Raw genomic sequence first — 20757 nt, 5'->3', positions numbered from 1 at the left:
ATATGAATAAACAAGACATTTTTCAGGAATGAAAACTTTATTTAAGTTACAACTACAAAATCAATAATTCAAAAGAGAAAAAAAAAATGCTATAATAGTACATATAGTTAAAAATAAAATAAAAAGACACATTGTTTTAGATAAAATGGTATATAATACTTAAGATATAAAAGTCAATTGTAGAGGGCTTCATTCATTTCTTTCATCCAGGTAAACAGGATACCAGTAGCTAAAATGTAATAAATAACTTTTATATAAGGTGTCCTTCAACAAATAAACAAATATAGTAAATTTCTACAAAATAGAAATAGTTATAACCCATAAATCAAAAAAAGTTGAAATAAAATCTCTAAAATGATTTAAATATAAAAGATAAATATAGAGATAAAAATCTCTAAATTTAGATAATATATTGAAAAAATTATTCATATTTTCTGATCATACAACAAATTTTGATCTACTTTTATTAACAACTTGTTACTAGTAATATATTTAAAAATTTATTTATATTTTTTAATCAAAAAATAAATTTTGTTCAACCTTTATAGACAAATTGTTACTAATAATTAAAAGGAAAAGAACTATAGACTTATTTTTCATCAATTTCTGTCTCTGTTGATTATATGATTACACAAAGAAAATATTAAATGAACCAATAAAATACGATTACTATTAACTCTAATAGTTGGAACTTCAATATATCTGTATATAAATATAGTGTAAATAATTGAAAATTATGTTAATGTTGAATATGGCCATAGATCAATTGAAAGATTGATAGAAAGTGAAATGAATAAACTTCTGTATGGATGAAAGTTTGTTTGGTACTATGCTGGAATATGAAAATCTGATGGATAAAAACTGGCAAGTAATTTACAGTAACTTGTATTACAATTGATTTAAAAAAATGAAAATAATCCTTACTATATAAAAGAATGATTTTCTCTTCTGAGATCTTATCGTCTTTCTCTTGAATAAGAGCGTGATCTTCTCACGGGGATGCTGCGAGAGCGAGACCTTGATCTGGATCTAGAAAAACCCCTCTTTTTCCACGGAGACCTTGATCTAACAAAGGAATTTTTCTTAAAACAATGAAAACATTTAAATGTAATTGTTCCTTTAAAAAAAATATATATGTAATAATAAATTAACGTAAATAAAATTAAATTATACAACAGATTAACTTCAAAATCACTGAAGCTATCCAAGGGTAAGGAAAATAAGTAATGGGTTAGAAGTAAGGGAAAAAAAAAAAAAAAATTAAGAAGTGAATAATAATAAAAAAAAAAATGAATTATCTGACTTTTACTGATATCCTTATTAAAATTTTAATTTAACTGCTTTAGGTAATTCTTGGAATAGCTCCAGTAAAAAAAAAACTAGATTGGAAAAAATTTAAGTGGTCTGTTCGACCTTTAGGTCGGGAGTTTTAACTTTTTTCAAATTCATTCACATGCTCAAGTACCTAAATACAGAAGAGTGTACACGGTGGTTGGTTGAATGGTTGGTTGGTGGTCTAAGGGTTGTTGGTTGGTTGTTTAGATTTTGTTTATAGAGAAAGATGGAGAGTTGATTGGCTGGGGAGCCTTCATGTCGGTAGTAGAAGTAAAGTGATGGTTGATGATGGTGGATGCAAATTGCAAGACGTGACAGCTTCTAGTTGATAAGAGCAAGACTTGACCAAGTCCCTGCAACGTTTTCATTAGCACTTTAAGGTTCAGATTGAATATCTAATTTATTTTTTTTTTGTTTTGTTTTGTTGAAATAAAAACTGATATAAATCAGACCGTGAAAGCTTTACGATTACACATTTAAATTCGATACAAAGGGATGAGAAACTTGAAAATGTATTAGTAGGATGGATAAGACTCGACAAATAAAATTAGGAGATGCACAGATGACTTCCCTGGAATTAAAACAAAAATACATATGTATAGGAAGTGAAATGAAAAAAATTAAAAAAAAAATTAATATAACATTAAGGACAACAAAAAAATAAACAAATAAAAAAAATAATAGATTTTTTTTTTATATTTAAGCATAGAATATGTTTTTCAGTAGGCCCAACCAAATTAAAAATTTTGAACATTACTGTTATTGTTAAAACCCCATGTTATTCGACTGAACTGCGGTAACAATAGGAAATGTGGTATGAAGATTACAATTAAATGAACTGGTGTGTGAATTACTGAGAAAATGTGGCATATATCATGAGAGAAAATTTTCTCAATTTCTATAGATAGTCAAAACCCGAGAAGTAAGCCAGCAATGAACTCCATTACTTTTCAGAAATTGGTGAGTTAAAATTAGCGAATATAAGCAATAAATTTCAATAATAAAACAGTTTGATTTCCGAATAAGAGATGTTAAGATACAAAATCTTACATTCTTTTTGTTAAAATGGTAAGAAGATTTACTTTTTAACTACTTCTGTTTACAAAAATAAACATAAGGAATATAACCATAACACCTATAAATTTAATAAATTTCTTTTGAAGATTATAAATATAAATGAGATCATTAAATTAAATAAATGCCAAATACTTTATACATAAATAATAAAGATAAAACCAAAAGATTATTATTAATAAATATGTAATAACACATTTCAAAACAAGAACTCATAAAATTGAACAATCCTTAAACCAAAAAACATATCCTATGCATTGTTTCATCAAGTAAATGTTTCACAACCATTTTTTACCTGAACTTTGTTAAATAAATTCAATAAAAACAAAAATAATAAGAGTAAAAGTAATATCATCCAACTCATCCATAAATTTTAATAATTAAGTACCTAATGAAAACGGCTTTTTATCTCATACAATTATAAGTGAATATTGCTAATTTAACCATCATTTCAGTACAGAATTTAAAACTCTTAATAATACAATATAAATTGATCGTATAGTCTCAGAATCTCTACAATGAATATCTAAACCCCAACCACTTCCTGATTTTATTCCAAAAACAAATATTGACTGAATTAATATCAACAAGTAATGCCATAAAAAAAAAAGAAAGAAAAGAAAAAAATTATTCTTTAATAAATAGGTATTTCACATACATAGGTAATTGTAACTGGAACTTTAAAATAATAAACACATTACAATGAGGGAGTCTGCAACAGCACATTAGCCGAGTTGACTGCAACATTTTAGTGAAATTATTAACTGCAGAAAACATGAATATGTAATGGGTAGATTTTTTTTTTAAAGCTGAATTCAATGGTGTTCCAAAATGCTTACCTTGACCTCCTCGCTGGAGATCTTCTGCGATTGTACCTCGAACGGGACTTTCCATTAGACATTTCAACAATTATTCTTGCACCACAGCATCTTCTATAAATTAACAGGGAGAAAGTTAGAGAATTATAAACTAACTACGTCAAAATTTGTTTAATTTAAACTATTAAAACACTACTTAAGTATCAAAGCAAATACAAACTTACGTTCCATCTAGTCCTCTAACAGCATCTTCAGCATCCCTTGGGTCTTCAAATTCAATAAATGCAAATCCTGGAGGGTTTCTTGCCACCCATACATTTCTCAATGGTCCATACTTAGAAAATACATCCTCCAATTCATTTTTTGAAGCATTGTTACCCAAATTACCTACATATACTTTGCACTGTGGGTCCCATTCCCGGTATCTACTCATTTTATTTGGCTCTAAAAAAAACAAAAACCAATATCAGTTAATAAAACAATTTAATGCGGTAATCGAACAGATTTGTGACCGTGAAAATCTCAGCAAACAGCATATGAAATATGACACTCATTAAGACAACAATCACGGGTCAATTACAAAGTCCAGGCTAACAATCGGATCATTGCATAAAAGCTTGAAACTAGAAGATTAAGAGTAATTACTTCGTATACCTAATAAGTAGAAGATCTAATTGCACGAATACAAATTGAAACTGAGTAAAAAGTATCACAATATTGAATTAGAAAGTAAAACGCAACTTACAATGAAGTCAACACCTTGCAACGCCTTATACACCGCAGTTGAGACAACCTTTAAACACCACAAATCCCTACAAATTTGAACTCTCCCACCGCCTATTATTAATACAAAACGTACAATTCATAAATAAGCCAATTATTTTCAACACAATTAATTACTTCATAAAGCACACTCTTGCTTTATTAAATTTTAAAATTTCCTGTTGTAATAATTTATAAATGTATTTGTAAGTATATAATGAAAAGAAATATTTATATTATTCTTAAATGTTATAGAATAAGAAAACTTAAAATAAGAAATATTGAAATACTTATTAATATAATCAATATCGATGTTGACTCAAGTCAATGCGAAAAATGATCTATATCTAAATTAACCCCCTTCCAACACGACCACAATTATTTAATCTTTATTAACTGTTTTCTATTTCAGGAATATTACAAAATAATTCAATTATATATATAAATTTAAGAACTCTTCAATAGACACTTCTAATTTAACTACCTCAAAAAGTAAACTTTTCCCTTATCCAACGTAATTCTAAAACCACTTGACTATTGATCGCTTTCATGGCAATATAAGAAGACATTTATTAAAATCACAAATTTACTTTTTTAAATTTAGTTCCTATTAATTAAAAGAAAAATACATGAGAAACAATAGAACAGAAGAAATAATGAATTCATAGAAGCTGAAATGTAGAGTTAATTAACACTTGGAACTAATTATTGAAGAATTAAAAATAAATACATCAAATGCAGCATTTCATACCATTAATAATATTCCAACTTATACTTTATTTTGAGAACATTGGATGATGTTTAAAATATTTGAAGATTGGAAATTTTAAAATAGGGGTCCCATACGTTAGGACATCGATATTCCAAAAAACTTTGGAAACTACCGATCGATGACAAAAATATATCGATGTTATGACATTTTCTAAAAAACAAATTATTATAGTGTGGAAGGGAGAAGCTGAGGTGCCCGAATTAACTCCCTCCAGGCAAACTCATCTTAAGGTGGATCCACATGTTGCCCGCTCGCCATGGCTCGGAGGCTCGTACAAATGCTCGGCGAGCCAAGTGTGGACTATCCACATGTCAGTGTTATTCAGAGAGGCAAACATGGAGGACGTTGAAGTGTTTTCAGTCATTGCACTTGGATTGTATTATTTTTATTACAAAAAAAGAAAATGAAAGGAAATTAAATATAAATAAATAAGATTAAATATAGAACTTATTATAAAAAAGTACCAACAAACACCTTTAACCTCCTAACAGCTCTCAGTTGCAACTAGACAAAGAACAATGGTGTAGATGCTACACGAGCGCCCTCACGAACCCCTTTGATCTGTGTCCAAAAACCGACTCTCGACGGCTCGGCAACGAGCCTAGGCCAACCAAGCCGAGCCACCTATCCACATGCTCGCGTATGTCTGAGTTCGCCATGGCTCGGCCAACATGTAGAGGCCCCTTTAGATGCACTATATAGTAAAAGAAACGAATTCGTGACATTAAATTCAGAAATTAAATGTCGCCACATACCACACTAGTTTTAGGGATATAGATATACATTTTTTTGTGAAAAAATTTACCGTTTTATCAAATTCAAGATTTCAAAGACTGTAAATATTTTAATAATTACCAATAATTAACAATCCCTTTAGATTATTCTCTAAGCTTGTTTAAGACTTAGTCAAAGACTCAGTTTAGTTATTTGTTTCAATGAAGAAACGTGACAGTTTCCAACGAAATTCTCGTAATTTTAAGGCATTATTGGAGAACAAATTCACAGCCACTGAAGCAAGTCGTGAAATGATTAAATATGAAAGGGAAGATGTCCTTGAAAAACGCACTGCGCGGCGTTGGTTTGAAAATTTAGCAGAGATACGACCATCCCCAAGTACTCGCGAACTTGCCAGGGAGTGTGGTGTGTTGAAAGATATTGTTAGTCGCCATCTACTCTCCATGGAGAATGTGAAAAGAGCGGTAGACTGGTCCCTCAGTAAACAGCAATCACTTTCCGTCGAACCAAAGATAAGTTTAAAGAACTTCATGAGTTCGAATTCCTGCAGTATATAAAAAAAAAAAAAGTAATTCGAAACTATCGGATTACTACTTGTTTCGATCTATGGCCCTTTTCCTTCAAGGGAAAAAACTTGATAATTTTGCGGAAGTTGAAATTGTGGTCCAAGAGTTCTTGACAGCCATCCCAAAAAATGGTATTAGCATGAGATCAAGTAATTGTCTAGTAGATGGCTAATGAAATCTTACCCTTCCATGATGATTAAGAACCTTTATCTTTGGTTTTATTTTCATTTATATTAAACTTGAAGTGGTCTCTTTGGAGATTTCTTATTCAAACCAACAAATTAAGTGAACCATATCCATAACACATTAATTCTTGAAACAAAATAATATATTTTTCAATGAAACAACAACCATTTCCTCATTTTCTTTTTAATGTGACTTTATTTGAAAGTGGGACAAGGCGGCTGGACTGTGTTTATGGACTCATAAGATCTGTTACAAGTTCATAATTGGACTGCTACAACACAGGACTGGGCAAACTGATAGAGTCTGACCCATTGATGGGTTATCATGCCTATTATTATAATTTGGAGGTATCAAATCATAAGCTATTCATAACATATTGTTAATCTAGATTAAAACAGTATCAACAGAGACATTAAGTTTTTTAATCACATTCTTTTAAATAACTTAGACCTTTTTACTCAGCAATAACAATAATAGAGGCAACTTGTAATTATAAGGAAGGGTGAGCTATTTTCAAAGATATAATTATTTACTGTTGTATCCTTCAAATCTGCATAAAATATTTTAAATGAACATTAGCCCTAATTCTTTTTTTGATCCTGCCTTAATTTAATTATCAAATTCAATTGATTGATAAAATTAAATTAAAAATTGACTTTATTTATAAAGCACGTTTATTTGTTTAGTCATATAATGTATGTATGAACATGCATGTCAAAAAATAGAAAAATTAAAATACACCATTTTATCAATATTTGAAAAAAATTCTTAAAATAATAGGGAACCATTTAACAAACTCAAAGATAGTTAGTTAAGTTAATAGATAAATCTTGCGGAAAGTACATATCACTCAAGATTTATATGGAATATTTTGAGTAAAATAAATATTAGGGAGGAGAGAGGGGTGAAAAAAGAGCAAAATTTTGTTTAAATGGATTAAATAGGAAAAAAAACATATAAAAGAAAAAACATTTAAATAGATATATATTTAATAATAATTTTTTCAATGAATAACACAAATTAAATAAAAACATCAACTTTTTAAAATTATTAATATTTACATTTTTTTAATCTAAAAACTAGACAATTTCAGAGAGAAAAAAAAATATATATATTAAAATTTCTGAGACTTAGAGAATACTGGAACATACAAGGGAGAACATTTCACAATAGCCTGCCTGAATTGCTCTGCATTGATGAAATTTATTTCCTGAAAAAAAAAAATATTGCTTTGTATTTTAAACTTGATAAGATATCTTTCCTCCATTTGCAAATTGAAATGGTGCAAGTGAACAGATTAAATGAATTTTGACATCAACAAACTTTCAGAGATACTTGACTAGCTTAGGGATTCAAAGTGTGTGTGATCATTAATTTGGACAAAAAGCTTATTTCTCTGCTGAGCAAATATGAAGTTCTACCGAGGCAACAATAGCATATTATGTTGGTTCAGTGGTCCCATTAACTCAGACTGAATTATAGGTGCAAAGATTAGACTTCAACTTGAATAAAATTTATTTTGAGGTGATTTCATAACATCTTTTACCTGATATGGAAAATAAACCCAAAAGAAAATTATAACTTTCAGTAATTTTCCAATTAAAAAAAAAAAAAGATATCGATCACAGTATAAAATAATAATAATTAACTGAAGGAGAACATGAACTGGAATGATAAAATTTAAATAGAGAAAATAATTTAGGTTACCTTAAGTGCTTATACATCAATATATTCATCGCCTTTCTCTTGAATAAGAGCGTGATCTTTTCACAGGGATACTGTGAGAGCGAGAGGTAGATCGAGATCTTGACACCTTCCTTTTCCATGGAGACCTTGACCTAGAAGCATTTTTGCATACATTAAACAATGGTGAATGTATATATTCTCCTCGTTAATAGATACAAATTTCAATAAACAAATTAAGTTATATATATACTGGAGATATTTTTTGATAAATAAGGGCATGAGTAAGTAAAATATACTTATTATTTGTAGTTCTTGTTAAAACTTTCAAGATTATTAAACAACAGGCTTATAAATTATTAAATAAGGGAAATCTAAAGAATCAAATTTGATGATTCAAGTACGAAAGAGTATCTTTATTTTTTGTTTTTGTATCTTTATTTCTTTCTAATTACATAACTATGAAGTAAAAGTACTGATACGAAATTTATAAATATACATATATAATATAACCAACAGTTAAGCAACTTGGTTAAAGAGAAGAAAAATAAAACTTTTATTTTAGATTTACGAGTTTAATTAAAAGATAAATTATTTTACCTTTATCTTTTAAACTAATTACAAAAAAAAAAGGCATATGTTAGTAAAAGCTTAACTTAACTACTCACTATCTCTATAAGACATTTACTTAATCTGATTCAATAAAATATTTTTTTGATTTTAAAAAATGCATTAAATTTCACATTTCAAAGAGACCACTGTTGTTTTAGCGATAATTACATTCAATTCTGATACCGGTTTATGCCTTCTTAAATAAAGGTAAATCTTCATAAATAATAAATGTACAGTAATATGCAGTGGTGGTTTCTGGGTAGTGGCAACGGGAAATCATTATCTTCATATTCACAATACACAACCAAAAAACAAAACATATACCAGACCCAAGTAGAAGCACCTTTAGTTTTTGTAATCTACTCTAAGTTAATGTAATCGTTTCCACCACTTCCATAAAAGCAATCAGGTGTTTAAAGGCATGGTTGGATACAGTGTCATTTTTATTTGTATAATGAAGAGTAAATTATTTCTTTTTAACAAGTTTATTTAACAATTAAACAGTGAAAATAAATAACTTGTACATAATGGGAAGTTAAATTACTTATTGAAAACCAAATTATCTGTTCCGAAACATTCTTTCCCTGCAAAGTACAGACAGGAGCACAAAAAAAATGTGCAAATTTGCTATTATCGTACCCAGTAACCAGCTCCATCTACCCCTCTTTTAAGATTTTTCAAAATACTGAAGAATGTGAGACAGTATACAACAAACTATACACTTTACTAACTTACTAAATGGCAAAAGTAATTTTTTTGAGTTATTGTTATAATATGATAAAATCATTAATTACTACACTATAATAATAAATTGAACTATGACTGACTATAACAGTGCCTAAAATGGATTTTTTTGTTAAAATTGTTCCATTCCTCTAAGCCAGTGGTTCCCATAGATGGGCCATGAGAATTTTGGGGGTGGGCTGCGGAAAAAGTTAGACAGCAAATATTTTATGAGGAATTATAATCAAAGCTGCTTTATTGTCATTTTAACTGATGTTTTAGTGTTAGCTGAAAGGTTTTAATTGGCCTTTATTTCACCCAATTATCTAATATTTTAAAGATCGTTAATACAAAGTCTGGAATGGGGGTGGTTTAAATTCTGGCTTAATAGGCCACGGATAGTCCAATTTCTGGCTTAGCGGACTGTAGCTGAGGGGTAGGTCCTTGCAGCCTTGGGACTGCAGTGGAGTTGGTTTAAATCCGGCCTGGGAGTCGACTTATATTTCCGTAGTGGTCCCAAAAAGGGAAAACTTGCCAACTCACAATGGTTAGCATAGGGTTGTACCCCATAGATAATTCCTCCCCCCCCTCCTGTATGTCAGAAATGACCAGGGGGTAATTTAAAAAAAAAGAAAAGGGCAACAAATCACTAAAAACATTTATTGCAGACCTAAAAAAAAAAAAAAAAACGAAGTAAGTGAGAAGACAAATAAAATAATTCAATCAATTATCACACTTCTTTTAAGTGTTGAGGAAGTAGAAGCAATAATATTTATTTGAATAATTTAAAAAAAGTAATAAAATTAAAATATCTCCAGTATTTAAAAATAAAAATAAATAAATAAAAAAGGTGTTTATAAAGCCGGGAATTTTTAAAGTTTTTTTTTTTTTTCAAATTCATTCACATGCTCAAGTACCTAAATACAGAAGAGTGTACACGGTGGTTGGTTGAATGGTTGGTTGGTGGTCTAAGGGTTGTTGGTTGGTTGTTTAGATTTTGTTTATAGAGAAAGATGGAGAGTTGATTGGCTGGGGAGCCTTCATGTCGGTAGTAGAAGTAAAGTGATGGTTGATGATGGTGGATGCAAATTGCAAGACGTGACAGCTTCTAGTTGATAAGAGCAAGACTTGACCAAGTCCCTGCAACTTTTTCACAAAGTAGTTTTATTAAGCTTCATTTTTCATTGATTTTGAAGGTTAATATATTTTTTCTTTGCAACATTTTTTTTTCTTTTTTTTTTTAAATAACAAAACTCTGTCAGCCACTATACTTGTATGACTTTAAGTCGCAATTAGAAGGGATGAGAAGCGTTAGAATATAAAACAGGAATTAGCTTCTTTGGAGTGGGAAGGGTGGAAGGCAGAGAGATGTCTTTCCTGGAATAAATAAAAGTAATTACAATACAAAGGAATAAAATAAATTTAAAAAATCAAAAATACTATAAGGTAACTTTGAAGAAAAGGATATTAGTGAGGGTTAGATTAAATAGATATCAAAAATAAAGGATAGGATAAATTATAAAAAATAAAACAAAATAAATGTAATATACATCAATAATTAGTATACATACCATGGGATTATACAAACAAAACTTTCTTTTTCTTCCTTCAAATTTAATTTTAAACTAAATATTATATTATTCAAATTACAAAAGAATTTGTAATGAAGTTAAAAGGAACTCAGACAAACAATGAAAGAATGAAAAATTCATACAACATAAGAGTGAACTATAATGTTATACTGCCTGGAGAATGTTGTACAAATATGTAAGCCCATCACAGTTAAATTCAAAACTCGATTTTGGTGAGTGTATTTTATTTTAACATATTCCTTAGAAATCTTACTTTTCATTGATATTTAGTTTCTCTAAGGACCTTAACTAAAATATGGATATTATTATTGGTTGTGTGTGGAAAATGATCAGTACTACATCATAGCCCTCATCAGTGAAGATTAGACCAGTTTGGAACAACCCTACTAATTACTACCTACTAAAGGAATTAAATTAAAATTTGAGGTTTTATCTTAAAGAAACATTGGATTAACCAACTACCGCTTAGAGTGATGCCTCGGTATCAACTAGAATGGATAAGCAGGGTTTTACAATACTGCTTGCTTACGTAGATTAATGTCAATTTAGTTAAAATATGTTATGAACCTCAAAATTTGAAAATGCTAATAAAATCACTTATGACTGGCATGCAGTCAAAGATCGACTTTTCATTTTAATAGGATATCATATCAGAATGTTCATATCCCACACCACCTTATCTTTCTTGATACCAAGGATATAAAGTTATCACAACAACTATTTATATACAATGATATAGTTATCACTCAGAACTTTTAATGCGGTTTATGATGTTTTAAACTTCATACAATAATAATAATAAAGCAGAAAGTATAAGAATCATGAGTTAGTTTTATTCGCTGTTACAAAAATGATATGAATGAAAAAAAGTAAAGATTAAAGGAATTTATTTACTAACCTAATTAATAAAAAAAAAATTTATATCAGAAAAAGGAAATACATTTCAAAAGCTGATGAATACTTGGAAAATCATGGATGTGGGAGTCTGATTTGTAAGATTTATCTGAAGTATCAAACAAAATATGTTGACCAAATGTTTAGCGACATAGAATCGAGTAGTTCAATTAACAAATTTAGAGCTAGAAGAACAAATTCTTACTAAATAGCACATTTAAAAATCTTTAGCTACCAATACCATTGTGTAATGAACATCATGAGAACAATATATATATATATATATATGTACACACACACACACACACACACACACACACATATAGTGAATATCTTATGAGGATTTAAATATACCATAAATTATGAAATGGGATTGACCCAATTAGCTTGTACATGACACTAAATTGAAAATAGGTGTTATTATAAAGAGATGGATCATTCTTAATCAAGGCAAATCTAAATAAAAGAAAGATGGTGTATGATTCAAATTGTAACTCAGAATTCATATACATTGTTAAATAGAAAAAAAAAGTAAATGGTTAATATATGTAATACTTAAGGACAATATTGTATTTGCTAGAATGCAGGTTGACCCCTCATTTTGGAAATATTTTCAGGGGAAAAATGCAGAAGAATAGAAATTAAACTACTAATATGAAATCAATTTTCAAATTTAATATACATACCTCAAAAATAAACAAATATGTTTAAATTAGGCACTACACACATAAATAGATGATAAAGCTTTGAAGTTAGAACATATCTTTTCGTTTCTGCTTAAAATTAATTAATTAGGTTAGTATTATCAATTGTTAATTGAGTCATCTATTTTCTAAAACAACCTTATGTCAGTACAAAAATGTATGGTATGAATGCTTTTTGAAATAAATGACTCAATTCTTTGTACAATTTATATCAGCTATTCTTCTGTTTTGATTCAATATAACCTTCATTTTTCAACTCAACTCTCAATTTAAATATACCATTTTCCTTGAACACAAGTTTTCTCCTTAATTCCATTTAAACAATTTAACATTTCCTTTCCCGAAAATTGGTGATAATGAGAGAACGATTTTTAAATATTATTAGTATGAAGTCTCCCTCCACGAAAGCAGTAACGAAGATAAATTAAGAAGTGGCCTAAAAGCTCCAAGTTGGGTTAAACTATAATCTTACTGGATTAAATATGGGTTTATTAAGTAGTAAACATAAAAGGTTTACCCCTAATCTATCCTATCAGGGAAAATTCTAGAAAAAAAATTGATATGTATTCAAGCTAATATGGAATATTTCTTGGTAACTTAACAATAAAATCCGAAACACCGCACACCAATGATTACTCAAAAAAAAAAAATACTGAAATCAACAGCTTAACTTGAAGCTCAGAAATACATATCACGAACAGTATTTACAATAACTCTTTAAGTAATATATAAACAGAATTCTAAACTTAAAATAAGATATCCATAACTTACCTAGATCTCCTATTAGGGGATGACCTCCTGCGACCACGACCAGAGCGTGTTTTACCATTTGACATTTCAACAATTATTCTTGTCCCACAACAACGCCTACAAGAACGAAGACAGCTATCAAAATACTGTTGTCTAATTGTGCAATAAGAACTTTGAAATCATGTTAGTTTCTAATTTAAAACTAAGTAAAGATGCATACATTCCATCAAGGGCCCTAACAGCATCTTCAGCATCTCTGGGATCTTCAAACTCAATAAAAGCAAATCCAGGTGGATTCCTTGCAACCCAAACATTCCTGAGAGGTCCATACTTGGAGAAAACATCCTCTAGTTCATTCTTTGAAGCATTATTTCCCAGATTACCCACATAAACTTTGCAGGCAAGATCCCATTCGCGATAACGACTCATATCTACTGAAAACAAATGTCAAAGTTTATTGCCAGTGTTCAATTATTTTCATTGTAATAGTTCCAGTAACCATAACTGATCGAAATAAATACAAAAATTAACACTATCATACTTAAACTTATCGAATGCCGAAAATGGATAATTCAAAATATCAGTGTGCAACAAAACGTATCTTGAAAAAAAAAGGTTTGAGCGAAATCGTGCGATATGGCTGAGAGCGATAGTTAAAAAACTACGAATTACGACAAGAAATAAAATATTTGACAGATATGTCAACTGTTATCAACACGACGCTGAAGACACTAAAATGGCGCTATGTACATACATAGATAAAGGGATGGGATGGTAGACTTTCATAAATTTCATAAAAACAAATGTAATGTTTATTTTAAGAAAAAGTTTAGATTCGAAATATTCTCATAAAAACTCTTATTCACGCATTTGGGTACACATATTACAAAAGAAGTGAGCATAACTTCACTCATGTTATAATTTTTAAAATTTGTTTGATTCAAATATTTAGTTTCAAAGCAAGCTCTTTTAGGTTGCAATGAAGTTGAATTGGAAATTTAATAGCTTGGTAGAATTACAAAAACAGGTTACATTTTTTTACAACTTGCCAAATGTTTGTATTTGATTGTAATAATTTTGATAAAATTCCAAGCATTTAAATCTAATATAATTATATTGTAGGAAGAGAGTCTGGGTGGCGATCAATAAATAAATAGGAAAAACTGTTTATTGTTATCCAACATTTGACTCCACTTTGCTGGGCTCTCTTGATTGAAAGAAGGATGACAACTCTGTAGTGTTACTATTAATGAACTTTGTATTACTGCTACATTTTACTTAGAAATATAACATAGCACTTTAATTCATTTAAAAATATAAATATCCCTAATTAACGAAATGAAACTCCTTACCTTGTCTTCCTCTATCTACTCCTTGGAACACCAGAACCCAGTCAATCAATATTTATAGTCCATCTCATAGAACTGCTTACAGAACAACTAGGGTTGTTCTTTCCTTATTAGAGAGTGAAAGTCGTAAAGTTAAAGCAGTCGTAATAATAGTATAATCCGGAATTTTCCACCATTGTTTCGTACACTTGTACCATAAATTGCTTTGTTGTTTGTTGTGATATAAAAAACTACTTTTATATCTACTTAATTCTGAAATTGCTGTTGATGATGTATTAATTTAAAATTAGAAGCTAATTTAGAAGCGATGACTGTGGTTCACTATAAAATGACATGCCTACTCTCCATAAAAAAGTACAATACAATTTATTTTCTGAATTAGATATTTTAATCTACCATAGGTTCACAAAGAAATGAATAAAACTTTCTTATAAATTATTCATTAAATTAATTTTTATTGAGGGAAATGCTTATTGACTTTGAAGTCACAACTCATGAAACTACAATAATTAATATTACATCTAAATGACCATCTTTTAGCTGTTTTTGGTGTTATGAACTTATTTCAATCATTCCTATTGTAATTGATTAAATAAAACTGTGTAAATATTTCACATTACATAATTCATTGTAAAAAAAACAAAACTATTGAATATTATGCTTTTTCTACATAAATATTGTTGCTTTGCTTTAGCTTTAATAGTGCCATATCTAAAAAAAAATTATTGTTATTTGTATTTGATGTACTTTGCCACTCCCCTACTGTCTTCAGGACAGTCTAAAGGATGACTCCAGAAGAGAAATTAAACCCAGTCTGTGGTACTATTTATGTAATATGTCCAATTAAAAATAAAATAAAAACTTGTCACATGTGCAACTATTAAAGCAAAGCAGCGATATATTGTTTTTTTAAAAAAAAGTAGTTCAGTTTTGAGAGGCATTATAGATTAAGTAGAAGAATGCTGGTAATGTAATGTTTTATATATATGAATATTATTTTCACATACAGAAAAGAAATGGTCTATTGCCAAAGTATGATTTAATTTTTTTCATTGTCTTCCTTTTATCTATTTTTCAACTTTTATTTGATAAAAAAATTTTTTTTTCACTGAAACCTGAATGGCAAGAAGGAAGTAGTATAGGAGGATAAACAAATCAAACAGGAACAAAAAAAATGTAAAAAGGTACTACTATTAAAATTTTACATTAATTATAGTAACTGAAAAAAAAAAATGTGAGTGAGCAACGCTAAACAGTTATGAGTGGGATGCCTCGGATTCATTTTGTACAAAAGACTCACCTGGAACCGACATACTAGACTTAAAAGACAAAAACTCAACAGACGATTCAGCCAACTATACCGACTGCTCAGCTAGACTCTCATCTCTCAATAGAAAATAAACTACTAATTTATAAGACTATACTTCAACCTATCTGGACCTACGGACTTGAACTTTGGGGAACAGCTAAACCGTCGAACATCAAAGGTATCCAATCCTTTCAATCCAAAATCCTTAGAACCATAATTAATCCACCCTATTACACTTCCAACAGAACACTACACCATGACCTACATATCCCTTTTCTCCTTGACCTCATAACAACCAAATTCTCGAAATTCCATATAAACCTTTCCAATCATCCTAATCCTTTGGTTTAAACCTTATCTAGTTCCACCCATTCCTACAGCCCACCTAGAAGGTTGAAACGGCAGTGGCTAAGAGACTTATTAAATAAAAAATGGACAATTGGAGTTCTGGCAATGGTCAGATTCTCCACTCAAGTTGAGTGTTTGCGGCTTTATAGCACTTGCTCAGCCTCCACTGACACTACCAGTGATGCGGCGAGAGGGATGCGCTGGGATCTTTTGAGATCCTCATACATGGGGGATAGAGTGGGTTCAGCGATCCTCAGGTCGATTGTGTAAATATTGTATATTAGAGTGAAAATGTGACTAGAGACTATATTATTTTATCATTATGTTATTTTATTTATTTATTTTTCATACAGATAGTTTGATTATGTTCATTTTGTTAATTCTTCTGTTTGTATATATTTTAAGTTTTTTTTTTTTGTTTTTTTATTCCTTTATTTAATTTAATTTATTTTATTTTAGTATGTATGAGATTATTCATCACTATTGCCTATTGCCCACAACTGTGTGGTAGATTGTAATATCTATCAATAAATAAAAGGTAGTATTAAAAAAAAAAAAAAAAATTATGAAAGCAAAACAGCAAAAATAGTTTGAAAACTTCCAAAATGGTCAAACAATATTCATAAAATTTTAACAACAAAGAAAAATACTTTATCATGTTTTCCTGAAAATGTCAAATTTTTAGCTGGGAACCTCTCAACTTATTTTATGACTATTTAAAATTAAATGTAACAAATATTTATTTTAATAAGTACATCAGTGAAAATACAAAGGGATAAAAATAGTTTTAGGCATTGGTATGGAATACAAGATAGTAACTACATAAATTAGAATTGAAAATAAAGATTAGTTTTTTTGGAGCATAATTTAATAGTAGCCATATGAACAATTGGAATATGCCTTTGGAAGTGGCTAAGGATAAAATTAAAGTTATTCTACAAGTTATAAATTATTTAGCTGAGGCGTTATCCTTCTGAAGTGATCTCAATGCTTCAGTTACATTGACAATAGCTTTGCTGAAACAAATAATAGAAAACTTATAAAAATTTATTACAAGTAAAAATATTGTTTTTAAATATTTCTCATACTCAGTCGATAGGGGCATAATACTTTAATTTTTTTATCCTTGATACTTAATGTTGGACCAGAATTATTATTTATTATATTATCCTGAGATAGATAGATGACACTGTTAAATCATTGTTATTAATAGTACACCAATCACTATCCCGATTCTGGAGAAATCAGAGGATTTTTATAAGGGATGAAGGTTCAGAATGACTTTTACCTAATCAGAAGAGCTATTGGAGGCAATTAGAAGCCTAGTATTAAAAACTGAATACAAGTTATGGCTCACTAATATACATGTTAACATAGCAGCAACCAGTTTCTCAAATAAATATTGCTATTTTCCCAACCTGAGAAGAATTTAGAACTAACATATGCTATTCAGAGATAATTAATATTTCTGACGGTACGAAAGATTTAACAATTTGTGTTTTTCTTAATAATCTTGGATTTGATAGTTCAGATCTTCCATATTTGGCTTAACTGTTTTAATTAAAGTTGTTATTTAATAAACTTTATTATGGTGCCAATTAATGGGAAAAAGTCATATTTAATCTATTCATCACAAATTCAAACTATAAATGGTAATTTTAATTGATTGTATAATTAATTATAGATTACAATAAATGTTAAATTTGATGTTTAACTTTTTATGGAAACGTTAGTAAATTATTTTTATAAAATAAATAATTAATTTATTAATTAACAATTAATTCAAAACAAGAAATTATTTTTGGAAATATGATACATGATCTTTTGTTACAAAATTTAAATGTTAAATATTTATGATATGGTAGATTGTTAATTATTTGTCTTGAGACCTTGTAGGTATATTGAAACATTAATCTTTACTTTAAATAAATATAAGTTATTTATTAATCCACCTTTCATTAATGAATATTACCTAAGACTAAACATAATGTAAAATATTAAAAGAAATACATTATTAAACTTAGAATATATACAAGTTATTACAAAATCAAACCCAAACTTACTTTAAATCATCAACATCTCGTGTTATAGATTTCAAAACATTTTTTTGCCATTCAGTTTGGGCTGTCAATGAAGTACAATATCTTTTCATTGTTTCTAAATTGTTGAGAAATGGTCTAGGATCATTATAAAAATTCTTTATATTTATTCCACTTGAATTTTTTGATATTTGATTTTCTAGTTGTAAAAATTGAGAATTTGTTACACCTGTATCAAATGAATCATCGACCCCCCTTGTAACATAAAACTCTCTTGTTTCCTTGTCTCTATTTTCATGATTTATTTCTGGGAGTAAAATATTGTTTTTATCATCAAGTCCCTTGGGAAACTTTTCTGAACGGCTCAATTCTATGGTACTTTTGGAACTGTCACTTTTTTCTGAATACTCTTGATCTTCATCTTTGTAATGCATTTCTGTATCCATATAATTTCTACGACTATCTCTTTCGAGTTTAACAGTGTCTTGAGATAGTGTATCATTTTCTTCATAGTTTTGGTTTTCAAAATTAATTTTATTTCTTGATGGATTTTGCAATTGTATGTTGTCAGATTCTTGAAAACTTCTTTTTATATATTCATGATTATTATCTGTAAAATCTAGTTTTTTTGTCAATGACTGGAAAGAATTTCTGTCTTCTGGATCTGGTCTATAATCTCTTTGAATTCCATCAAGGTCTTGTTTTACTACTGAATTATGTGTATAATTTTCTAGGTCACAGCAAATATTTTCTTCTGAATAATCAATGTCTTGGTTATTCATTAAATTGTTCTCATCTATAAACTCTTTGTTGTCTTCTGTTGCTTCTTTAGAATTGTCTGGAAAGATTTTGTTAGAGTTTACATGATAATCTGTACCATTCACTGTTTGATATAAATTTTCAGTAGAATGAGAGCAATGTGATTCATTTAAAATAAAATTACGGTTTTGTGATAGATTACTTTCATGATTCCGGAAACTGTGACTCGAGGTTTCTATATCAGAATTACAACATGGAATAGTATTTATGGTTTCATTTGAATCAACTTTAATAGGAGGTTTCCAGGCATGGCTACTCTTTGAATTATTTAAATTTCTTGAAACCATATCTTCCTCTTGAAATGATCTTTTCACTTTTAGATTTCCAAAAAGGGATCTTGGACTTAATCTGCCAGAGGCAGCTCTTTTTCCTGTGAATATAAAAAATTGTTTCTGTTAAAATTTAAATTTAATTCATTATTACTATTGTAAAAAAGTAATAATAATATAATATCATACTGTTTTCTTCTGTATTAGGTCTGATATTAGATTCCATTTTAAATAGGCAGTAAACTTTAGAATCAAATGAGTTCAATACGATCTGATCAGATTTTTTTCAAATTGAACGGAACTATACTTGTGAGAAAATACAACAAACAGATACCAGTGCTGCCAAAACATGTATTAAATAAATCACTTTTAATTTTAAAGAAGGATTCAAGTAATAAACAATACTAAAATGTAAAACTATTTATTATCTTTCGTTAAGCTGTATAATAGTAAAACTATGTTTAAATTTTTTATTTCTTTTATTATATACTCATTATGAAGAAATACTAACAACACGTTCTTACAATTGTATAAGTGTATTTTCCACCAAAATATTCAAATAAAGATAAAATTATCAGAAAATCTTTGGTTAAAACTTAAAATAATTATACTGAACCAACCAGTGTTTTCAATGGCTAGAAGTGGGGTGGAGAGGGGTCATTCAGAGTTATGTAGGAAGTTGAGGATGTCTTATCATTAAAAATAATTAACTTAAATGAAAACATGTAAGAAACTATTTTCTGTCTTACTTATAATTATTAAAGAGTTATCTTCTTTTGAAATTAAACTATGAAAATAAATATCAAGGTGTATAGTCTTGTGTTAAAATATTTTACAAGCGTCAGGAGTTCAGATGTTACAATTTTGTAATCTATTTATTTATTTTAATGGTCTATAATTTCTTGGCTTACTACTGGATAAACCTTTAATGTATAAAACATATTCTAATTATGGTCGACATTTTCTTTTTCCTTGAAATTAGGCCTAGTTTTAACGGGAGATTTTATTTTTTCAGCTCTGTCATAGTGATGTTTGTTTTTTTCAATTTCTCTTAGTTCAAAATCTTAAGTTTGCCTCAATTAAAGAAAAAAAAAGCCGGCTTTCCTAAATGCTCTCTTCCTATCCATATAAACTCAGAACAGATTTTATCTTGTTTCTGAATCGTTACGATATTACAAAAGTATCGATACTCCCTTCATAGGTTTGTTCCAAAGACTGTTTTATTTACCGGTAATTTAAATAAAGTATCGATGCCTGATATTAAAATTATCTATATTCCAAAAGTAGGGATGAAAAGTATCAAGACTCGAAAAAGGTCAACCGAATTCAATAAGTATTGATTTCAAGCTTCAATCGCCCGTTCACATAAAAAGTCATAGACCTGAATAAAATCATATCGTATGGAAAGTACGAATGTA

The 20757-nt window shown here is 28.9% G+C and overlaps 3 protein-coding genes and 2 long non-coding RNA genes across 13 annotated transcripts; 1 reads left to right on the top strand and 4 right to left on the bottom strand.

Annotated features, from left to right (window-relative positions):
- Positions 1-18: 18 nt before the first annotated feature.
- Positions 19-4123, bottom strand: LOC106687123 (RNA-binding protein 1). Of its 4 annotated transcripts, none has more exons than XM_024362664.2 (5): positions 3973-4122; positions 3452-3671; positions 3249-3341; positions 925-1065; positions 19-229 (listed from the first exon to the last, which is right to left on the bottom strand). In XM_024362664.2, exons 2-4 carry the CDS (start codon positions 3658-3660, stop codon positions 957-959), a joined length of 411 nt encoding a protein of 136 aa, XP_024218432.1. In that variant the 5' UTR covers positions 3661-3671; positions 3973-4122; the 3' UTR covers positions 19-229; positions 925-956. The 4 variants fall into 4 exon arrangements, with proteins under 4 accessions (XP_024218432.1, XP_024218433.1, XP_024218434.1 ...); XM_024362665.2 differs by having other exon boundaries at positions 3873-4007; XM_024362666.2 differs by having other exon boundaries at positions 3882-3979.
- LOC136795548 (uncharacterized) lies at positions 1735-3242 on the bottom strand. Its single transcript, XR_010843171.1, has 2 exons — positions 3068-3242; positions 1735-1906 (listed from the first exon to the last, which is right to left on the bottom strand). It is a non-coding gene; the product is annotated as an uncharacterized lncRNA (long non-coding RNA).
- A 3092-nt stretch (positions 4124-7215) lies between the features above and the next one.
- Positions 7216-13925, bottom strand: LOC112211263 (RNA-binding protein 1). 5 transcript variants are annotated; one of them, XM_067046477.1, is made up of 5 exons: positions 13748-13912; positions 13427-13640; positions 13228-13323; positions 7956-8086; positions 7216-7458 (listed from the first exon to the last, which is right to left on the bottom strand). In XM_067046477.1, exons 2-4 carry the CDS (start codon positions 13633-13635, stop codon positions 7981-7983), a joined length of 411 nt encoding a protein of 136 aa, XP_066902578.1. In that variant the 5' UTR covers positions 13636-13640; positions 13748-13912; the 3' UTR covers positions 7216-7458; positions 7956-7980. The 5 variants fall into 5 exon arrangements, 4 of the variants coding, with proteins under 4 accessions (XP_066902578.1, XP_066902579.1, XP_024218435.1 ...); XM_067046478.1 differs by having other exon boundaries at positions 13427-13637; XM_024362667.2 differs by having other exon boundaries at positions 13427-13913.
- Positions 13926-14034: 109 nt separating this feature from the next.
- LOC136795547 (uncharacterized) lies at positions 14035-14509 on the top strand. The gene is made up of 2 exons (XR_010843170.1): positions 14035-14233; positions 14329-14509. It is a non-coding gene; the product is annotated as an uncharacterized lncRNA (long non-coding RNA).
- A 2493-nt stretch (positions 14510-17002) lies between these two features.
- Positions 17003-19641, bottom strand: LOC106687132 (leucine-rich repeat and coiled-coil domain-containing protein PF3D7_0703800). 2 transcript variants are annotated; one of them, XM_014430844.2, is made up of 4 exons: positions 19529-19641; positions 19213-19440; positions 18276-19089; positions 17003-17228 (listed from the first exon to the last, which is right to left on the bottom strand). In XM_014430844.2, the coding sequence occupies exons 1-4, from the start codon at positions 19563-19565 to the stop codon at positions 17162-17164; spliced, it is 1146 nt and encodes a 381-aa protein (XP_014286330.1). In that variant the 5' UTR covers positions 19566-19641; the 3' UTR covers positions 17003-17161. The 2 variants fall into 2 exon arrangements, with proteins under 2 accessions (XP_014286330.1, XP_014286329.1); XM_014430843.2 differs by having other exon boundaries at positions 18276-19440.
- Between the last annotated feature and the right edge of the window lie 1116 nt (positions 19642-20757).

The sequence above is a fragment of the Halyomorpha halys genome, unplaced genomic scaffold (genome assembly GCF_000696795.3).
Source record: "Halyomorpha halys isolate HHAL.00 unplaced genomic scaffold, Hhal_1.1 Scaffold916.1, whole genome shotgun sequence".
Classification (NCBI taxonomy): Eukaryota; Metazoa; Arthropoda; class Insecta; order Hemiptera; family Pentatomidae; genus Halyomorpha; species Halyomorpha halys.
The sequence above is the reverse complement of the archived record's forward strand: the minus strand, read 5'-3'. Positions and strand labels throughout refer to the sequence as shown.

Excerpts from the sequence above, each read along its gene's own strand:
- LOC106687123 (XM_024362664.2), bottom strand. The coding sequence starts at position 3,660 with ATGAGTAGATACCGGGAATGGGACCCACAGTGCAAAGTATATGTAGGT. Across the intron at positions 3,342-3,451 it reads GTTAGAGGACTAGATGGAAC|AAGATGCTGTGGTGCAAGAA; the intron begins GTAAGTTTGTAT and ends GTTAATTTATAG. Across the intron at positions 1,066-3,248 it reads TCTCCAGCGAGGAGGTCAAG|ATCAAGGTCTCCGTGGAAAA; the intron begins GTAAGCATTTTG and ends TTCCTTTGTTAG.
- LOC112211263 (XM_024362667.2), bottom strand. The coding sequence starts at position 13,635 with ATGAGTCGTTATCGCGAATGGGATCTTGCCTGCAAAGTTTATGTGGGT. Across the intron at positions 13,324-13,426 it reads GTTAGGGCCCTTGATGGAAT|GCGTTGTTGTGGGACAAGAA; the intron begins GTATGCATCTTT and ends TCGTTCTTGTAG. Across the intron at positions 8,087-13,227 it reads TCCCCTAATAGGAGATCTAG|GTCAAGGTCTCCATGGAAAA; the intron begins GTAAGTTATGGA and ends AAATGCTTCTAG.
- LOC106687132 (XM_014430843.2), bottom strand. The coding sequence starts at position 19,565 with ATGGAATCTAATATCAGACCTAATACAGAAGAAAACA. Across the intron at positions 19,441-19,528 it reads ACCTAATACAGAAGAAAACA|GAAAAAGAGCTGCCTCTGGC; the intron begins GTATGATATTAT and ends TTATATTCACAG. Across the intron at positions 17,229-18,275 it reads CGAGATGTTGATGATTTAAA|CAAAGCTATTGTCAATGTAA; the intron begins GTAAGTTTGGGT and ends TATTTGTTTCAG.